A 20,663-nucleotide genomic window follows, 5' to 3' on the forward strand; every position below is an offset into this window, starting at 1 on the left:
GTCTCAAGAGGCTCTTCTTCAAAAGGAAGAAGAAATAACTGGCTGAGAAGAAGGATCGTGGCCTGGAAAGAAGAAGGGAAGTTGGGAGAGAAGGATGGAAGGAATGGACTCTGTTTTCATTTGGAAAATGGATAAGAACATAAGAACCTAAGAAGAGGCCATGCTGATTCAGGCCAAAGCCCATTGAGTCCAACATTCTGTATCTCATGGTGGCCCACCAATTGTCCATGGGGATTTTGAGCAGAAAGAGAAGGCAAAACCCTCCCTTTCCCTTGACCCCCAAGGGAACCCTGCCCGCCTCAACCCACAGAAAGTTGGCATTTGGACATCCATTTCAATAACCACCTATGATACACTCTGCTTCCATGAATCTGTCCAATCCTGCCTTGAAGCTCTCCAGGATGACAGCTGTCATGACCTCTTCTGGAAGGGAATCCCATCAACCAAGGACCCTCTGGGGGAAGAAATATTTCCCTTTATTTGTCCCCACTTTCTCACCTGTGAGCTTTAGGGAGGGCCCCCTTGTCTGAGTATTGTGTGATAGAGAAAAGAATTTTTCTCTATCCACCTTTTCTATCCCATGCATGATTTTATACACTCTAAAGTCACCTCTTAAATGCCACCTTTCAAGGTTGAGGAGACCAAAGCATTGCAACCTGGTTTGGATGGGTTTGGTCTCAACCATGTTTTCTGTGGCAGAGATTTTATAAATAGCCATTATGGCCATTGTGTGAGAGGAGGCACAATGTGCCACTTTAATTCCTAAAGATATCTGCTGGTGAAAGGTTGGATCAGGTCCACTGGCATCCATTATAAACCGCTGTGATCAAAAATATAAATGAAATAAATGTCTTTGTCCTTGTCTCCGGACATCAAGAGTTAATAAATATATGGTTTGTGATGTTGGTGGCTTTGAATCCTGTTAAAAAGAGCTAAATGCTGAAGGACCCCTACTTGCATGTAGTTGTGGGGTATTGAGATCAGGGGGAGTCGGTTCTTCGTTAGCTCCCCCATGACTTTGAAGAATTTCACACCAATTTTCAGGAAAACATTTATTCTGTATTCTTTGATCTAATAAGGGTCCCTTGATTATTAAGCTTTGGGGTTGTGTTTGTGATTGGCTTTTCATTAACCTAGGCAGATGCTAAGTGTTCCAAGAAGGGTCTTCACTCTTTGAAGCGCATCCTCAGCTCCCTTCCCTCCACCTTGCCTTACCTGTGCCCAAAAGTTCAACGCAATTTGCATTGCTCCCATCGTAGTTGGGCTCTCCTAGGTCCCACGCCCGGTAGCTGCTCTTGGATCCATCTGTCCACCGCCAGTTGCGATTCTGTAATGACCATGAAGACCCCTTAGTCAGCTGAGGAAGGGACTCTGGCACTGGAGAGCCCAGGTAGAAGGAAGAAGGGTTGGCAAGGATCAGACCTACTCCCCCCCCTCTCTCTCTCTATCTTTCTCTCCATCTCCCTCTCTCCCCTCCTTCTCCCTCCCTTCCTCTCTCCCCTTCCACCTCTGTCCCTCTCTGTCCCTCTCTGTCCCTCTCCCTCCCTCTCTCTCTCCCCCTCCTACTCCCTCTCTCCCTCTATTTATCTCTCTATCTTTTCCTCTCTCCCTCCTTCTCCCTCCCTTCCTCTCTCCCCTTGCCGCACTGTCCCTCTCTTTTGCCCCCCTCTCTCCCTCTCCTTCTCTCTCTCTTTTCCTCTCCCCCTACTCCCTCTCTCTTTGTCCCTCTCTCCCTCTTCTTCTCTCCCTCACTCTCTCTCCCTCTCTGTCTCTCTCTCCATCTTTCCCTCTCTCTCTGCCCCCTCTCTCCATCTTCATTTCCCCCACTCTCACCTTCTCTCTCTTTCTCCCTCTTTCTCTCTCCTCCTCCCTCTGTCTTTCACCACTCCTCTCTTTCTCCATCTATCTATTTAATTTATTTAATTTATTTGATTCAATTTGTATGCTGCCCAACTTCCTAGGGACTCTAGGTGGCTCCTTAAGAACTCTAGGTGGCCTGATCATCTAAGATCTAGATGATCTTAGTTGATCTGGAACAACTAACCAGGGTTAAACTTGGTGAACTCTTGGATAGGTGATGATCCAAAATTCTCAGAAGAAATGAATGAATCAAAATTAATGAGTCATTGGGTGAGACCAGCAGCAAAACACTGGGAAAATAAATTGATGATGATGATGATGATGATGATGATGATGATGATGATGGAACCATTTGAAGAATGGTTGGTGGAACTGGGTCTGGCTAGTCTAAAGAAGGGCTGGGGGAGACATGATAGCAGCATTCCAGTATTTGAGGGGCTGCCCAAACAACTGAAAGCAGGACAAGAAGCAAAGGATGAAAACTGATCGAGGAGAGAAGCAGCCTAGAACTAAGGAGAAATGTTCTAACAATGAGGACAATCAACCAGGGAAGCAGAGGTTGTGGGGGCTCCATTGCTGGATCTTTTTAAGAAGAGACTAGAAAATCACTTGTCTCAAATTGTATAGGAGTCTCCTGCTTGAGCAAAGGGTTGGACTAGAAGATCTCCAAGGTCCCTTCCAGCTCTATTCTATTCTGATTCTTGTTGGAAGATCCTTAAAGAAAAACCCCCAGAAACAGTACAAACGAATTGATGAACATTAGCAACAGAAAGAGACCTACTTTTTCTGGGTCATGCAGTCCAATCCAGACATTTGCACTACTTTGGAGAGAGAATGAAATATATTGGGCCAATTCCAATGACTCTTCACTGCCATGGATGGAGGCGAGGTGGCAGTCTGGCTTGTGTTTCCCGCAGAATGTCTGAGGAGGAGACACAAGGGAGGAAACCAGTGAAACATCAGGAAATCTCTTGTCTATATCATGCTTACAAAAAGCTTGCAAAACATTTGCTTGACCAATTCTGGAATACAAGTCACCTGTCTGGAACTTGCATTGCATATCAGATATCAATACAATTGAGAGAGTCCAGAAATATTTCATAAGAAGTGTCCTTCAAGGGGTATGCTTTGGGTTTCTTATTTAACATTGAAGGCACCTGGTTAGAGTTGGAAAGAAACATTTGGAGCAAGTAGAGCAATGAAAAAAACCCTGCAAAGACTCAGGGCTTGGAAAACATTCTTTGCAGAGAGCAACAATGAAAGAGCTTGCAAGCCAGTAAGAGCTGGGAAGATTGTTCACACCTGGTTAGGGCTGGAAAGAAACTTACTTGGAGCAAGTAGAGCAATGGAAAAAAACGTGCAAAGACTTAGGACTTGGAAAACATTATTTGCACAGAGCAACAATGAAAGACCCTGCAAGGTAAGAGCTGGGAAGATTGTTAGTATCTAATTGGGGTGAAATTTTTTTTTTAAAGCTACATTCAGAGTATAAGATGCACCCACAATTTCTTTCAGGGAGGAAAAAGATGCATCTTATACTCCAAAAATACGGCAATTTCATTAGAGGGGAGGAAGGTAAAAGTGGACGCCATAGAGAGGGCACAGGAGGTCTATGATCAAATTGTTGGTACAAAAGAGGAAACAGAGAGTGGAGAGAAATTAGAGGCAGCAAGTCAAGAGGAAGAACAGGAGATGGAGGAGAGTGAGAAGAAAGAGGGAATAAAAGAGCCAGAGAACTCAAATATTAAAGTAGACGGAGTTAAGACAAGAATGCAAACAATGGCAGTAACAATAAATAAAGAGATACAAAAGATCATACAAAAACCAAATGCAAAAAGGAATAAAATTCATATCATTAAAAATTAAAGGATTAAATAAGAAGGAATGTATTTGCAAAATTAATCAAATTAAAAACAGGAATAATATGTTTACAGAAAGTCCATATTAAGCAATCAAATAAAAATATTTGGAATATCCAAAACTGAGAGAATGAGAAAGGAAGGAAGAAAGAAAGGAAGAAGGAAGGAAGGAAAAAAGAAAATGAAAGAAAGGGAGGGAGGATGGAGGGGGGAGGGGGGGGAAGGAGAGGAAGGAAGGACCACAAACCTGGCACTAGTCGTGGCTTCAGAGGATACTTTGAAAGATCCCAGCAATCCAGGGCTGGAAGGGACCTGGAGGTCATCTAGTCCAGGCCCCTACTCCAGCAGGAGATAGCTAAAATGAGTTTCTGTCTTTTGATCCCCCAGTCACACGACTACATAGCCACGCCCACCCAGTCACATGACCCCAATAACCCTGCCCACCAAGCTACAGAAGCTGTAGGGGGGGTGGGAATTAGATTTCACCACTGGCACTGCCAGAAGATTCACAGGTGCCCACAAGCCCTTCTCACCTCGGCATCGGGACCGGTTTTGTGCTCATCAAAGACCTTGTAGCAAAACGTGTTCATGGGCAGCCAATCAGGGGGACAACAGCAGCCTTTGGCTCCTGTATGGGAAAAGAGGAAGCTCAGGGAGAAGTGGGCCAAGAGAAAAGGAGGAAGTGGCGGCGGGAGGAGGAGACACAGCTGGGTCTGCAGGACATTCTGCTCAACTGCAAACATCTTTGAGGACAATAAATTGGGATGGACTTTCAGCTGCCTTTGCGGAGGGTCCAAAGCTTGGTTAGGGTTAGCCATTGAGACCCAGCCATAAATGGTGTGTATGGTCTTATTATGGGGTTTTTAATTGTTTTTTTTAATTGTTTCTCTTTTTAGATGTTTTAACATTAATACTATATGTCTTGTCCTCTTTTGCTGTGAGCTGCCCAGAATCCTTAGGGAGTTGGGCAGCATACAAATGGAAATCAATCAATCAATCAATCAATCAATCAATCAATCAATCAATCAATCAATAATAAACTGCACGCCTGGTGGGAATCAATCCACTTGAGTCTTGGAGCAGAGAACATTGCAGAATCAGCCAAATAGGGATCAAAGCAACTTCGTGGAGAGGACACTGGGAGGGTCAAATCCAGAGGGGGTCCAAAGGCAAGAGAATTGGCCTCTCCAGACATGAAGAGACCTTGTTCAAACTCACCATTGAGGGAGAAAGCCATGATCAGCAAGCCGAGGGTCACAAAGAAGAATCGCCCCATGGTCTCCCTTCCTTCCCTGCAAAGAGAATGGGGAGGGGGGAAGAGAGAGATTAAAGGAGAGTGAGATGGGTGGGAAGCAGTGTTCCCTCTAATTTTTTTTTTGGGGGGGGGCGGAAAAGTATAGTGTCTGAGCCGCAGTCCCTTCGGGACTGGGCAGCACAGAAATAATAAATAATAAATAAACAAACAAACAAACAAATAAATAAACAAACAAAAAACCCACCCTGTTTTGCCTCAGAGAATTTCAAAATAAAATACTGTCCTGTGTGTCTATAACAGTGAGCTCATAATAGGGCAACTCTATCAATATCAAAATGCCACTTAAATAGTTGAGCTAGTTTCAAACTAGATTTTGATTTTCTTTCTCTCTTCCTTACTCCCATTCTTTTTCTTTCTCTTTTCCTTCCTCTCTTTTTTCTCTCTGTTTCTCTCTCTTCCTCTCTCTCCCCTTCCCTCTCACTCTTTCCCTCTCGGCTTCTGGGCAGGCTTGGAAAACTCTGAGTTGATGATGATTTTTAAGTGAGCGATTGCTCACTGCTCAGCTTAGAGGGAACTATGGTGGGAAGTCCAGCCTGTGACCAAGCTGTGGGTCCCACATTTTGGATTGCACTGTTTCACTGGACCCCATTTCTCCCTCCTTGGTCATCCAGCAGCCTTAGTGGGTCCCAGTAGATCCTGTATTGCCTGGAAAGGATCTCCTGTGCATCTCTTTCTCTTCCCCAGAGACCCCACACTCCCTGCCTCCTGCAGATCCCCTGTTGCAACCTCAACTTTGCCAGCAGCCCCCTGCAACAGCTCCCTTCAGATGGAGAGAGGTGGGAGAGAGACAGAGACAAAGAGACAGAGACAGGCAAAGAGAAAGACAGAGACAGAGACAAATAGAGAGAGAGAGAGAGAAACAGACAGAGACAAACAGAGAAACAGAGACAGAGACAGACAGACACAGAGAGACACACAGTGAGAGAGACACACAGAGAGACAGAGAGTGGACCAGAAGAATGCTGTTGATATGGTTTACTTGTACTTCAGTAAGGCATTTGACAAAGTAAACCATAATCTACTACTAGACAGAGTAGAAAAATGTAGGATGGACAACAACACCATCAGATGGATTCAAAACTGGCTGTAGTGTAGTGCTCAATGAAACTGTATCTACATGGAGGGAAGTATGCAGTGGAGTCCCCCAAGGCTGTTTTAGACCAGAACTCTTCAACACCTTCATCAATGACTTGGACGAGGGGAGAGATGGGGAACTTATCAAATTTGCAGCTGACACCAAACTGGCAGGAACAACCCACTCTCCAGAAGATAGGCACAAAAATACCGAGGGATCTTGACATTGGGTGCTGTTAAACAAAATGAAATTCAAAGGTGAAAACAGTAGGATTTTACATTTGGGCAAAAAAACAAACACAAAATGCAGATGTACAGTACGTGTGGCACCTTGCTCAAGAGTAGCAACTATGAGAGGGATCTTGGAGTCCTAGTGGACAACCGTTTAAATAGGGGCCAGCCGTGTGCAGCAGCTGCCAAAAAAGCCAACAGAGTCCCAGGCTGCATTAATTTAACAGAGGGATGGAATCAAGATCATGTGAAGGGTTAATGCCACTTTGTAAGGCCCTGATAAGGCCACACTCGGAATCCGGCATTCAGTTTTAGTTGCCACAATGCAAAAAGGACGTTGAGACTCTAGAAAGAGAGCAGAGAAGAGCAACAAAGATGACGAGGGGACTGGAGGCTAAAACATATGAAGAAGGGTTGCAGGGACTGGACATGGCTAGAGACAGTGAGAGACAGAGAAACAGAGAGAGACACCCAGGAGGGATGCACTGCAGGGGCCTCACCTCTCAGGTGCCCACAGGTAGGGGAGAGCCCCACTCACCTGTCCCTTTGCCTCCACAGGTAGCAAGTCTGCTCAGTGGCAACTCCAGGCTTCCCTCCAGCAAAGGGAGCGGAGGCATTTATAGGCAAGAGAAGAAACGGGGCTGGTTTTGTAGGGAGCCCAAAGGGGAAGAAGGGAAATTGATTTTCTTCAGAAGGGATTTTTTTTCACCCAGGAAGCAGCTTGTTGCCACTAAACATAGAAACGTACATTGACAGCAGAAAAAGACCTCTTGGTCCATCCTGTCTGTCCTTATACTATTTCCTGTATTTTATGTTAGGATGGATATGTGTTTATCCCAGGCATGTTTCAATTCAGTTACTGTGGATTTACCAATCACGTCTGCTGGAAGTTTGTTCCAAGCATCTTCTACTCTTTCAGTAAAATAATATTTTCTCACTCACATTGCTTCTGATCTTTCCCCCAACTAATCTCAGATTGTGCCCCGTTGTCAAGAAATACTTCCCTTGATTTGTCCTCTCTTTCTTACCTATGAGCTTTAGGGAGGACCCCCTTGTCCTAGTATTGTGTGACAGAGAAAAGAATTTTTCTCTATCCACCTTTTCTATCCCATGCAGGATTTTATACCCTTCGATCAAGTCCCCCCTTCAACGCCGTCTTTCAAGGCTGAAGAGACCGAGGCCTGGCAACCTGGTTTCACAAGGGAGGGGGCCCGTTTCCTTGCTCATTCTTGTGGCCCCTTTTCTGCACCTTTTCCAGTTCCGTTACATCCTCCTTGAGGTGACCAGAACTGTACACAGGACTCCAAGTGTGGTCTCACCATCAATTTGTACAGATTCCCCCCCGGTCCGGGCAGTAGCCCACCCCTGATTGTGTACCTTGCTAGCATTTGCTAGTTCCTTCAGCCTAACAGTCACAACATTACTATTTTAATAGATGTGGCCAACCGAAGTTCCTCTTTCCCCCGTGGTTTGAGCCCACCACATTGTTCCAGTGAAGGAGCCGGCCTGCTTGCAAAGGTAGAGTTTCTACATGCACAGCACAATTTCCACAGTCGGACACAGGTTCATCACTGATGTTGTCTACAATTTAATCCATGCTGAAATGTGTGTCGGGACCACATCCCCTGACAGCCTTACAAATGTCTGCTTCTTGATTATAATACATGATGCAATATGAAAGAACACATCCTTTATTATTCTTTTAAGCATTGTGTGTATATTCCTATCAATGTTGGTCTCAGCCCAGGTTCCATGGAGTAGCCCTATCTGAAGGAAGCGGCTGAGAGTGGCATGAATAGCATAGCAGAGAAGTATAGACCCATGCAGAAGTTTTTACTTTGTGTTTTGCCCTCCCCAGGCTTCCCTGGAGACTGGGGAGGGTAAAAACTCCCTCCCCCACCCCCCCAGAGGCTCTCTCTCTCCCCCCTCAAAGCCTCTGTGTGAGCCAAAAATCATCTGACCAGCACATACATGGACATTGCAGCAGATATGACTTCACATGCCGCCTGTGGCACCCATGCCATAGGTTCACCATCACTGGTATAGACCCTTTCTAAACCGAGGTGGTGCAGTGGTTAGAGCGCAGGACTGCAGGCTCCTTCAGCTAACTGCCAGCTGTAGTTCAGCACTTCAAATCTCACCACTGGCTCCAGGTTGACTCAGCCTTCAGTCCTTCCGAAGTGGGTCAAATGAGGACCCAGATGGTTGGGGGCACGAGGCTGATTCTGTAAACCACAGGGGCTTATGCATTTTCTTTCCACAGCTTTCCGTGCAAATTGGGTGCTCTGGGGTGGAGATACATTTTCGCTACCCCACTGCGTTCCCCTCAGTAGCCCATCCCTGCCTGTTACTATGGGAACCGAAAGCAAACCTGCATCAGAGGGAATGCATCAAACCCGTGCTGGACAGGCGGTTGACAAAAATAAACGGAGCTCCTCATGCCAAGACTGAATTTATTTGAACTTCTGGCCTGCCAGCATGAACAAATTCAGGTCCAAGTTACCGACGTCAACCATGAAGTGAAGGGACACAGAGCAGAGATTTTGGGGAAGGTTTCGCCTTCAGGCTCCCCCAGGTGCTTTCTTCCCTCTGCAGCAGGAGGGGGAGAGCTTGTAGTAGAGCCTGCACTGGCAGAGGAATGGACGTCTGGACGCACAATGCTCGTCGTTCCATTTCTTGTAACCTGGGCAGAAAAAGGAGACGTTTTTCAGGATGGATCCCCTCCAAGTCCTAAGGAAGCATTTTCATGGCTCCACCCACCTTTGCAGGGGGGCCTGAATGCCCCTTGCTGGCTAAAATGGGCTCATGGCTTCAGCTGATTGTTGTAACCAAGATAGCTAAGAAGTCAGAATAAATAGCCTGAAATAGATCTATATTTCTTTGTCGGTAAATATAAACACAACACAAATCAGGATGAGGCAAGCAGGCTTTGCTTGTCAAGTGCTACTCATCCACAAGAGGGCAGCCAAGAACCTGGGATTTTGGTCCATCTCTTGGGCAGGTCAAAACTGGGTGGACCAGCATTGATTCCACTGTCATGATCGTTATGTGGAGCCTTTTTTCCACAGGTGCTAAGGACAATTAGACATCTTAGCTTGCACAGGAGGACGTGGGCATGCTATGGTTGCAGTTGTGGTACCCTGGCCAAATTTATCATCACTGTCCTGACTCTCAGCTTGGGACCTTCACTGAAAAGTATGCCAGGAAATTGACATTTAGATATTTCTGAAGAAGAGTGCAAGATCAATACAACATCTGGAAGAGTTAACTAGCTGAACAACCATAGGACTTGCTCTAAAATGCCCAGATACGTAGAGTGTCCCTTGAATGAAATGCCAGATCAACACTTTAAAAGGGGAAGAAACGTGGAGTTTGGAGGTACCAGCTTCATCTGGGTTTGGCCTTGTTGGGCTTTCTACTCCCCACACCAAGCTAGAATTGTGGGAACCATCAACTAAGGGAACAGAAGCTGCCTTCAGAAGTTGTGGGGATTTCATAACTGGAAGCTTTCAAGAAGAAACTGGACTGACATCTGTCAGAGGGGCGGCATTCAAATCAAATCAAATCAAATCAAATCAAATCAAATCAAATCAAATCAAATCTAAATAAATGGGATGTAAGCCATCCTGGATATGTGTTTTTCTTTTATGTTTGTGTGTTTTTATATGTCTGTTTTGTTTTAAATATTTTTAAAAAACATTTAAAAAGAATATTATGCTTTAGGGTTGTGATTCTGATTTTTAATTAACCTAGGCAGGTTTTAAGGGTCCTCACTCTTGAAAGCACATCCTCAGTCATCTCCCTTCCCTCCACCTTCGCTTACCTAAGCTTTTCCAAAGTTCAACGCAGTTTTCATTGTACCGCTTGTTGTTGGGTTCTCCTGGCTTCCATGTCCGGAAGCTGTAATTGGATTTGTCTGTCCACTGCCAATTGCGATTCTGTAATGACAGGGAAGGCCCTTTAGGCAACTGAGGAAGGAACTCTTCTGCAGCAGGACCCGATAGAGAGATGAAGGGGTGGCAAGGATCACACCAGTAGTGGGTTGCTAGCAGTTCACTTGTGGATGCTTGCACCTCAGGCGGGAGGTGGCCGCAGGAGGCTGGAGGGGAGCCGGGCAGGAGAGAGGGAAGCCCGTCCGAGGCCAGGAAGGAGGAAAGAGGAAAAAAGCAAGGAGCCCAGACACAGCAGCAGCAGCAGGGGAAAAAAGGAGAGCTGAGCCTCAGGTGGGAGGTGACCGTGTGAGGCTGGAGGGGAGCCGGGCAGGAGAGAGGGAAGCCCATCCGAGGCCAGGAGGAGGAAAGAGGAAAAAAGCAAGGAGCCCAGACTCAGCAGCAGCAGCAGGGGAAAAAAGGAGAGCTGAGCCTCAGGCGGGAGGTGGCCGCAGGAGGCTGGAGGGGAGCCGGGCAGGAGAGAGGGAAGCCCGTCCGAGGCCAGGAAGGAGGAAAGAGGAAAAAAGCAAGGAGCACAGACTCAGCAGCAGCAGCAGGGAAAAAAAGGAGAGCTGAGCCTCAGGCGGGAGGTGGCCGCAGGAGGCTGGAGGGGAGCCGGGCAGGAGAGAGGGAAGCCCGTCCGAGGCCAGGAAGGAGGAAAGAGGAAAAAAGCAAGGAGCACAGACACAGCAGCAGCAGCAGGGGAAAAAAGGAGAGCTGAGCCTCAGGTGGGAGGTGGCCGTGTGAGGCTGGAGGGGAGCCGGGCAGGAGAGAGGGAAGCCCGTCCGAGGCCAGGAAGGAGGAAAGAGGAAAAAAGCAAGGAGCCCAGACACAGCAGCAGCAGCAGGGGAAAAAAGGAGAGCCAAGCCGAGACCATTAATCCCGGAACTGACATTTGCCGATCAGCTGGAGCTGTGCACACATCTTCATTTCTGCTGGTGGAACTGCGTTCCACACCGTCGTGTCTGCTGCCCACACTTGGGCATGTCCCAGCATGTTTTTGCTTCTGCGCATGTGCAGGATGCAAAATGTTATGACGGGACACGTGTGTGCATGATTTTGTCAATTTTTTGCTTCTGCGAATTCACGGAAGCCAAAAATTGCCGAAATCTCACATGCGCATTTCCCCTCACAAGATTTTGCTTCCTATACATGTGCGGAAGCAAAAACACACTGAGAGGCGCTTGCTAGAGGCATGTGCTAGAATCGAATCTAGTAGCGGCGGTAATGGGAATCCCCCTTTGATCAGAGCATCTCCCTCTCTCCCTCCCTTCCCCCTCTCTCCATCTCTTTCTCTCCATCTCCCTTTCTCTCCCTTCTTTTCTCTCCTTTCCTCTCTCCCTTTCTCCCTCTCTCTCCCTCTCCCCCTCTTTCTCACTCTCCCCCTCCCTCTGTCCCCATCCCTTCTCCCCATCTCCATTTCCCCCCTCTCTCTCCCTCTCTTTTTCTCCCTCTGTCTTTCTCCTCCTTCCTGTCACTCTCCATTCCATCTCCCTCCCTTCCCCTCTCCCCTTCTCCATCTGTCCCTTGCCCCCTCTGTCCCTCTCTCCCCCTCCCTCTGTCTCCACCCCCTCTCCCCATCTCCCTCTACCCCTCTCTCCCTCTCTCTCCCTCTTTTCCTCTCTCCCCTTCTCCCTCTCTTTTTCTCACTCTGTCTCTCTCCTCCTTTCCCTGTCTCTCTCAACTCCTTCTCTCTTTATCTAGATGGTTTTAGTTGAGATCCGGAACAACTAAGCAGGGTTAAACCTGATGAACCTTTGGATAGGTACAAGAAAAATACTTCTCAGGAGAAGTTAATGAATCAAAATTAATGAGTCTTTGGGTGGGAGACCACCAGCAAAACACTTGGAAAATAAATTGATGTTGACGATGATGATGAAGAACAGCTGCAGGAACTGGGCATGGCTTGTCTAGAGGAAAGAAAGACGGGGAGGAGGACAGGATAGCAGCATTCCAGTATTTGAGGGGATGCCCCAAAGAAGAGAGGGTCAATTTATTTTCCAAAAGACTAGAAGGAGAGAAGCAACGAAAGATGAAGACAATTAACCAGTGGAACAGAAGTTGTGGGTGTTTCATCAGTGGAGGTTTTTAAGAAGAGACTAGACAATCACTTGTCCCAAATTGTATAGGTGTCTCCCGCTTGATCAAAAGGTTGGACTAGAAGACCTCCAAGCCCCCTTCCAGCTCTATTCTATTCTGATTCCTGTTGGAAGATCCTTAGAGAAAAAGTGTTAGAATCAGTACAAACAAATTGATGAACATTAGCAACAAAAAGAGACCTACTTTGTCTGGGTCATGCAGTCCAATCCAGACATTTCCACCACTTCTGAGATAGTTGGTAACATATTCAGCCAAGGCAGTCGACTCTTCAACGCTATGGATGGAGGCGAGGTGGCAGCCTGTCCTGTGTTCCCTGCAGAATGTCTGGGAAGGAGGCGCAAGAGAGAAAGCCAATGAAACGCCAGGAAATCTCTTGTCTCCGCACTGCCCAACAGCTACCAGCCATGAAAGTCTACATCAGTATATTGTCCAGAGAACACATGTGTCATCTCCGAAGGAGCTGGGAAGTAGAGTTGGACATTTCCGATTGATTCCTTGCCAGAAGGGCTTCCTATTTCAACCCCTGCCCCTTTTATGCTTTGGCTGAAGTTTGCTTGCTGTAACCAAGTAAAGAGCTGAAGTCCCTCCACCAGCCTCCTGTCTCTCAGTATCGGAACTCAACAACTTGCATTTCAGACTCTCCTGAGATAATGGTCCTTGCTTCCTTTTCAAGCACACAGCCTAGTGGCCCTCCAGTTCAGCCCACCCAGAGGGGCTTTGCGGGGGGAGCTGTGCAAGGCTCTGCCTAGACTTCTCCTCTGCCTGCGCTAGAAGATCCACAGGTGCACACAAGCACTTCTCACCTTGGCATCGGCCCAGGTCTTGTAATCATCAAAGACCTTGTAGCAAACCCCATTCCTGGGGAACCACTCTTGGGGACAACAACAGCCTTTGGCTCCTGTGTGGGAAGAGAGGAAGCTCAGTAAGAAGCTGACTAAGAGTAAAGGAAGAGGAGGAAGAGGAAGAGGAGGGAGAGACACAGCTGGGTCTGCAGAACATTCTGAATCTGCCGAGCTGCAAACATCTTTGAGGACAATGAATTGAAACGGACTTGCAGCTGCATTTGCAGAAGGTCCAAAGCTTGGTTAGGGTTAGTAGACTTGGTTAATTTTCTGGAAACTGTTGCCTGGTGGGAATCAACCCGTAAAGCAACTTTGTGGAGAGGATGCTGGGAGAGTCCAATCTGGAAAAGGTTCAGGGACAAGAGAATTGGCCTCTCCGGACACGAGAGACCCTGTTCAAACTCACCATTTATGTAGAAAGCCATAACCAGCAAGTCGAGGGTCAGAAATATGAATCTCTCCATGGTCTTCCTTCCTTCCTTCCTTCCTTCCTTCCTTCCCTCCTTCCTTCTTTCCTTCCTTCCTTCCGTCCGTCTCTGCAGAGAGGATTGTGGAAGAAAGGAGAGTGAGATGGGTGGGAAGTCCAGGCTGCGACCAAGCTGGGGGTCCCATACTTTGGTTTGTACTGTTTCATGGGACCCCATTCCTCCCTCATTGGACATCCAGCAGTCTTGGTAGGTCACAGTGGATCCTGCATTGCCTGGAAAGGATCTCCTGTGCATCTCTTTCCCTGTGCTTCTTTTTCCTAAGCTTTGCTCCCTGACTCCTGCAGATCCCCTGCTGCAACCTGGAGGTTGCCAGCAGCCCCCTGCAAGAGGTCCCTCAGATGGAGGGAGGGGAGGGGTAGAGAGAGAAAGAGACAGAGAAAGGGGTGAGGCAGAAAGAAAAAGAGAAAGAAAGAAAGATGGAAGGAGAGAGAGGGTGGGAGAGGGAGGGAGAGGGAGAGAGAGGAAGGAAGAGAAAGAGAGAGAGAGAGATAGATAGATAGAGAGAGACAGAGAGAGGGGGAGAGAGACAGAGACACACACAGAGAGAGACTGAGACAGAGAAACAGAGAGAGACAGAGACAAAGACAGAGAGACAGAGAGAGACAGAAAGACACAGAGAGAGAGAGAGAGAGAGAGTCAGAGAGAGGGGGACAGACAGACAGAGGGAGAGAAAGAGGGAGAGACAGAGACAGAGAGACACAGACAATGACAGAGAGAGATAGATAGAAAAAGAGGCAGAGAGAGAGAGAAACAGAGAGATAGACAGAGACACAGAGAGACAGAGAGAGAGAGAGAGAAAGAGAGAGAGAAATACACAGAGAGAGAGAGAGAGACAGACAGAGACAGAAAGACAGAAAGAAAGAGAGACAGACAGAGACAGAGAGTGGACAAGAAGAATGCTGTCGATGGGGTTTAGTTGAACTTCAGTAAGGCTTTTGATAAAGTAGACCATAATCGATTACTAGAAAAAGTAGAAAAATGTGGGTTAGACAGCATCACCACCAAATGGATTCAAAACTGGCTAACCAACCACACTCTGATTTGTCTGAAGTGATGAAGGGTCTCCTGCCTAACCAGGGGGTTGGACTAGAAGACCTCCAAGGTCCTTTCCAACTCTGTTGTTGTTTTGTTGTTGTTATATTATTATTATTATTATTATTATTATTATTATTATTATTATTATCATTGTCGTCGTCAACATCATCATCATCATCATACTGAGAGACAGAGATAAAGACAGAGACACACAAGAGAGATCCACTACAGAGAGAGAGGGAGGGAGGGGAAGGGAGAGACAGAGAGAGAGACAGAGGGAGAGATGAGGAGAGAGAGAGAAAGAGAGAGGGTGGGAGAAGGAGAGGGAGAGAGAAGGAGGGAGAGGGAGCGACAGAGAGAGATGAGGAGAGAGAGAGAAAGAGAGAGGGTGGGAGAAGGAGAGGGAGAGGGGGAGAGAAGGAGGGAAAGGGAGAAACAGATTGAGAGGGGGACAGAGAGAGAAAGAGAGAGGGAGGGAGAGAGAGGGGGAAGAGAGAGATGGAGGGGGCAGAGGGAGAGACAGAGGGAGATTGATAGAGGCAGAGAGAGAGACAGACAGAGAGAGAGAGAGAGACAGAAAGAGAGACAGACAGACACACAGGAGGGATCCACAGCAAGGGGCCTCATCTCTCAGGTGCCCACAGGCGGGAGAGCCCCACTGACCTGTCCCTTTGCCTCCTGGGATAGCAAGTCTGCTCAGTGGCCACTCCAGGCTTCCCTCCAGCAAAGGGAATGGAGGCAACGGGGTTGGTCTTTTTATTGGGGGGTCAAAGGGGAAGAGAAATTGCTTTTCTTTAGAAGGGATGATTTCACCCAGGAAGCAACTTGTTTGCAATTCAAGATTTAGCAACAGAGAAAAGCACCACAATTGACTTCCTTTATCTCCTTTTCCCATGGTTTCTCTCTCTGAAGAGAGGGAGAGAAGTTAAGTGTTTTAGAAATTGTTGTTTATCCCCAACCCGGGGATAAAAAGTAAGCATGCGTGTCCAAAACCAGCAAACTAATGTGCTGAAGCTGACCAGACTAAGGACTAACCTGTAGGCAGATTATTTTTTCCGTTTTCCTTTCCGAAATCTAAAGTAATCTTATACTCTGGTGTGTATTGTACTCTGAAAAATATGGCAAGTAGTTGTGCTTTCTCCTGGCTGCTTGTCACCTTATCACTTTCTCCCTGAAATGCACCCATTGTTTCCTTGATTTTTTTTCCTTTTATTTAACTTTGTTGGAAGAAGATTTTTCTGTTGTTATTTTTTTTTTTACTTTTGTCAGAAGCTTTTGTGAGCCTGAGCTTTCCTCACTTCATCTTTACAGGCTCGGGCTATTTGCTGGTCTCTGCCTTAGTTATTTCCCCCTCTTTTCACCTTTTATACTTGTCCTTTTTGTCTTTCAATTTCTCAAAGAGTTCTTTATGCAGCTATTATTTTTCTTCTTCATTGTTTGTTTTGTGGTTGTTGTCTGAATGAATTGTCCATGAATAACTCAGCAGAAATGAAGTCAGCTCCTGGGGCCTCCCCAGTCCTGACTTGGCCAATGAGCCATTTGATTTCAGACTTTGAAACTGGGGGCCACTCAGGTAAACCCTGCATTGTATACCTTGCTAGCATCTGCTAGTTCCTTCAGCCTAACTGTCACAACATTACTATTTTTATAGATGTGGTCAACCTAAGTTCCTCTTTTCCCCATGGTTTTAGCCCACCACATTGTTCCAGGGAAGGAGCCGTCCTGCTTGCAAAGAATTTCTACATGCACCGCACAATTTCCACACACTCAGGGGCACAAGGTCACCACTGATGCTGCTTACATCATCCACGTTGAACTGTGTGCTGGGGCCACGTCCCCTGAAAGCCTCACAAATGTCTGCTTCTTGGTTGTAATCCATGATGTCATATGAAAGAATGCATCCTTTATTATTCTTTTAAGCATTGCGTGTATATTCATATCAGTGCTGGATCCAGGCCTGGTTCTCTGGGGGAACTGTATCGGGAAGGACTGGGTCAGAGTGGCATCAATTTACATAGCAGAAAGACATAGACCCTTTCTGAACCGGGGTGGTGCAGTGGTTAGAGTGCAGCCCTGCAGACTCCTTCAGCTAACTGCTAGCTGTAGTTCAGCAGTTCAAACCTCCCCATTGGCTCAAGGTTGGCTCTGCCTTCCGTCCTTCCCAGGTGGGTCAAATGAGGACCCAGGTTGTTGCAGGAAAGAGGCTGATTCTATAAAACCGCTTAGAGGGGGCTGTCAAAGCACCAGGAAGTGGTGTACAAGTCTAAATGCTAAATGCTATTTTCATAACCTTCCCGCAATGATCATGATACTATCAATCCACTTGACTTTGACTCTTGGCAATTCTCTGGGCCAGGGGTCTCCAACCTTGGCAACTTCAAGAGCTCCCTCCCAGCTCTGTTTTCAATGGTGGGGGGTTGCAGGAAGCAGGAGTTTGTGAGCCCATTTTTCTCTGGCCAAACTCCCAGGCCCCCACAGGGTCCCCCAACATGAGTGATATTGAGGTGGCCATGCCCAGTAGCGGGTTGCAGCCAGTGTGTCCCAACACAGCGTCCCGGTAGCAAAAATGGAGCTGCGCACATAGCTCCAGCTGACTGGCGTGTGGGTGTGTGCGTCAGCATGCGGTTCAGCTTCTGCGCATGCACTGGAAGCCAAATATCATGTGAGGATGTGCAAACGTGCAAGATTGCATAAATTTTCCCCATTTATTTATTTTTTTGCTTCCGGCATGTGAGGAAACAAAAATGTTGGCAAAAATTGCCGAAACCTCAATTGTGTGTGCATCCTCACACAAGATTTGGCTTCTGGTGCATGCACAGAAGCCGGATCTCATGCTGATGCACACCTGCATAGTCACGTTTACTTTGGCAATACCGCCCACCCGTCTCCCCAGTCCCACTGAGGTCAAACATAATCCTGATGTGCGAGGGGCATGGCTGCTTGCCGCGGCGAGACAGGATTCCCTGCGCTTCTCCAATGCCCAAACTCCACTTGTCCAGGGGTGCTGAATCTATTGAATTGACCCGAAGCCTCCCTGTAGGGGAGCTGAAGAAGGGGACCTAGCAGGCGAGCCATTTTGGGGGCAGCATCCCCCATGGACAGCCAGCTGTGAGTCTCCACCAGCAAAGGTGTGGAGCGACTTCAGTCACTATGGCCGCGGCTTTGGCTGCGTGTTAGAAAGAGTGACTGAGCAAAGTGGGAGTCATCTGGGAAGAAAGATAACTTAAATATTGTGCCAGAGGAAGAAGAGAGGAAAATTAAGAGATGTGATGAGCCTTTTGCCAAAAGGAATACATGCAATATTTTTTGTTGATGGTTAAAGGAACTAAAAAGATACAAGGACAGTTGGGGGAAATAGCTGATTAATATCGGAACTGTCCATTTGGCACCAGTGTTCCCTCTAACATTTTTTGGGGGTGGGCGGAAAAGTATAGTGTCTGAGCGGCAGTCCCTTCGGGACTGGGCGGCACAGAAATAATAAATAAACAAACAAACAAACAAACAAATAAAAAACCCACCCTGTTTTGCCTCAGAGAATTTCAAAATAAAATACTGTACTGTGTGTCTATAACAGTGAGCTCATAATAGGGCAACTCTATCAATATCAAAATGCCACTTAAATAGTTGAGCTAGTTTCAAACTAGATTTTGATTTTCTTTCTCTCTTCCTTACTCCCATTCTTTTTCTTTCTCTTTTCCTTCCTCTCTTTTTTCTATCTGTTTCTCTCTCTTCCTCTCTCTCTCCTTCCCTCTCACTCTTTCCCTCTCGGCTTCTGGGCAGGTTTGGAAAACTCTGAGTTGATGATGATTTTTAAGTGAGCGATTGCTCACTGCTCAGCTTAGAGGGAACTATGTTTGGCACTGACTGAAGCTGGAAGCGAGAGCTGTTTCTTTTTTTCAATGGATTGTTGGATTACTATATTGTACGTTTTATTATTGCTGTTAGCCACCCCGAGTCTCCGGAGAGGGGCGGCATACAAATCCAATTAATAATAATAATAATAATAATAATAATAATAATAATAATAATAACAACAACAACAACAACAACAACAACAACAATATGATTTTGTTGCTGGATATAAAAGACTTAAAGATGTAACAACAACAACAACAACAACAACAATAATTTATTAGATTTGTATGCCACCCCTCTCTGGAGATTCGGTAAACATTTCAAACTTTCTCCTGGATTTGAAAAGAACTATAAAGTAACTTGCACTTGTGGTGGCGCCATCTACTGGGGAATTGTTCGGTGTGAAAATACTTAACTTGCGCAGCTGAAGCTGTTTTGTCCTTGAAAAAAACTGTTTTGTCCTTGAAAAAACTGTTATGTCCTTGACCTTAGAAAAAGGAAAATAAAAGAACTAGTTGGTGACTTGATGTTTGTTCTTTAACAACTGATAAAGAAGAAAAGAAGAAATGAAAGTAAAACAGTGTGGCTGTGAGTTTACTCTGTGAATGAACTTTTTTTGGGGGAAAAAGGAAGCGACATATTAGGCTGCCTGGGAAGTCTTTATTCGAATAAATACTGTATAGCATATGGAGCAAACACACACACACACACACACACAAAGGCGGGGAAACTAAATGTGAACTAAATGTTAAATAAAACAATCCTAAAACAAAATAAAATATAGAAATAAGATGTTCCTGCTGTGGAAACTGTAACACAAGGTCGCCAACTGCAGAAACCAACAGTATGGTTGGCAGTCACGTCCTTTATATTAAATGCAGCTTAGAGACTCAGAGAAGGGGGCATGTATATAAATACAATCAGATATTAATAGGAAATTATTACTATGATTATTATCATCACATAAAGTATAGTATAATTTTATTATATGATAAGGAATATAATATATCACTTGCTCCTCCCTCTCTGATTTTTGCTGCAAGGTTTTATAAGTTTGTATGTTTAAATGTATTTTATTTTTATTTTTTGTTCACTGCTTTTTTTGTCTACTGCTTGTTTAGTGTTTTCTTTTTGGTTTTAATGTTTTAGATCTATATTAACATTAAATATGTTAATAATATATTTTATTAATATGTTAATAAATATATATTTTTTAAAGGCAGGGAAAAAAAGGACCCTCCCCTTTACGCCCAGCAACCAATCACAGCACAGGCAGGAGCCAGCATTCGCCAATCAATCAATTGTTCTGGCCCATTGTTCAATTTATTATTCCCGCTATTAAATTAAATATTTTAACAAATGTGCAGAAAGCCACAAGGGCTCCACCCCCCCCCACACACACGTTTTCCCAGAAATGGTGGGTGGGCTTTTTCTTCTGCACAATTTCCTGATAGGCAAACAAAGAAAAACTTTCACTGCAGGTTTCTGCTAAGTTAAAACTCAAACACAACAGAAAAGCCAACAGCAATCAAAACCACATGAGAGACTTGCAATCATCGGACGCCGTCCCTGAGATATTTACTCTGCCTGTATAGGCACGTAATGTAATGTAGACACTATCAGCACCAAATAGTTTCGCTTTTTACATGTTGATTAAGGCAACAAAAGCTTTGGAGTAGATTCATCGCAAGGTTTAATAGACCCACATTCCTGTGTTTTCGTTACAAAGGTTTTGCTGTTTTCCCGCAACACGCGAAGGCTTTAGCTGACGTTGCAATGGCTCGTGTCGGTTCCCATAATATGCTAAGACCACAAACCAGATAAAAAAAATTAAGAAAAGGGCGGAGGGTTTGTACACACAATTACATAAGTTGACAGCTGGGTTTTGAAGAAACGCTGAGCTGCAAACTGATCAATTCTCTATTTTATGTCATCTCGTCTGCAAAATCCTTCTTTATTCCAATAACTTTTTCATATCGCCTCTTTCTTTTTGAATGGAGTGAACCTCTTTCTGAATTGGTTTAGCTGCAGAAACACACATGTCCTCTCGCAAGATTATGCTTCCTGTAGATGCA

General features: G+C 45.8%; 2 protein-coding genes across 5 annotated transcripts in view; both read right to left on the reverse strand.

Annotated features, from left to right (window-relative positions):
• LOC139168837 (C-type lectin lectoxin-Thr1-like) overlaps positions 1-6,974 on the reverse strand; it is a 13,909-nt gene extending 6,935 nt beyond the window's left edge. For 2 of the 4 annotated variants that reach the window (XR_011559398.1, XM_070754576.1), the window contains exons 1-5: positions 6,878-6,974; positions 4,938-5,011; positions 4,253-4,347; positions 2,642-2,782; positions 1,216-1,327 (exon numbers count right to left, since the gene is read on the reverse strand). Coding sequence is in view for 3 of the 4 variants with exons in the window: in XM_070754576.1 (XP_070610677.1) it covers positions 1,216-1,327; positions 2,642-2,782; positions 4,253-4,347; positions 4,938-4,995 (406 nt within the window). In the remaining variant the exon portion in view is untranslated. Of the gene's footprint in view, positions 1-1,215; positions 1,328-2,641; positions 2,783-4,252; positions 4,348-4,937; positions 5,012-6,839 lie in introns of those variants that run through there. The other 2 variants (XM_070754577.1, XM_070754578.1) reach the window with 2 other exon arrangements.
• A 1,801-nt stretch (positions 6,975-8,775) lies between these two features.
• Positions 8,776-15,480, reverse strand: LOC139168836 (C-type lectin lectoxin-Thr1-like). Its single transcript, XM_070754575.1, has 6 exons — positions 15,397-15,480; positions 13,617-13,746; positions 13,172-13,266; positions 12,552-12,692; positions 10,163-10,277; positions 8,776-9,022 (listed from the first exon to the last, which is right to left on the reverse strand). The coding sequence occupies exons 2-6, from the start codon at positions 13,672-13,674 to the stop codon at positions 8,901-8,903; spliced, it is 531 nt and encodes a 176-aa protein (XP_070610676.1). The 5' UTR covers positions 13,675-13,746; positions 15,397-15,480; the 3' UTR covers positions 8,776-8,900.
• Positions 15,481-20,663: the final 5,183 nt, after the last annotated feature.

Source organism: Erythrolamprus reginae, chromosome 6, assembly GCF_031021105.1.
Source record: "Erythrolamprus reginae isolate rEryReg1 chromosome 6, rEryReg1.hap1, whole genome shotgun sequence".
NCBI classification, from domain to species: Eukaryota; Metazoa; Chordata; class Lepidosauria; order Squamata; family Dipsadidae; genus Erythrolamprus; species Erythrolamprus reginae.

Coding starts and splice junctions, on each gene's coding strand:
- LOC139168836 (XM_070754575.1), bottom strand. CDS start 13,674: ATGGAGAGATTCATATTTCTGACCCTCGACTTGCTGGTTATGGCTTTC. Junction 13,267..13,616: donor TATGGCTTTCTACATAAATG/GTGAGTTTGAAC, acceptor CTTCCCACACAG/GAGCCAAAGGCTGTTGTTGT. Junction 9,023..10,162: donor TGAACTTTGGAAAAGCTTAG/GTAAGCGAAGGT, acceptor TTTTCTGCCCAG/GTTACAAGAAATGGAACGAC.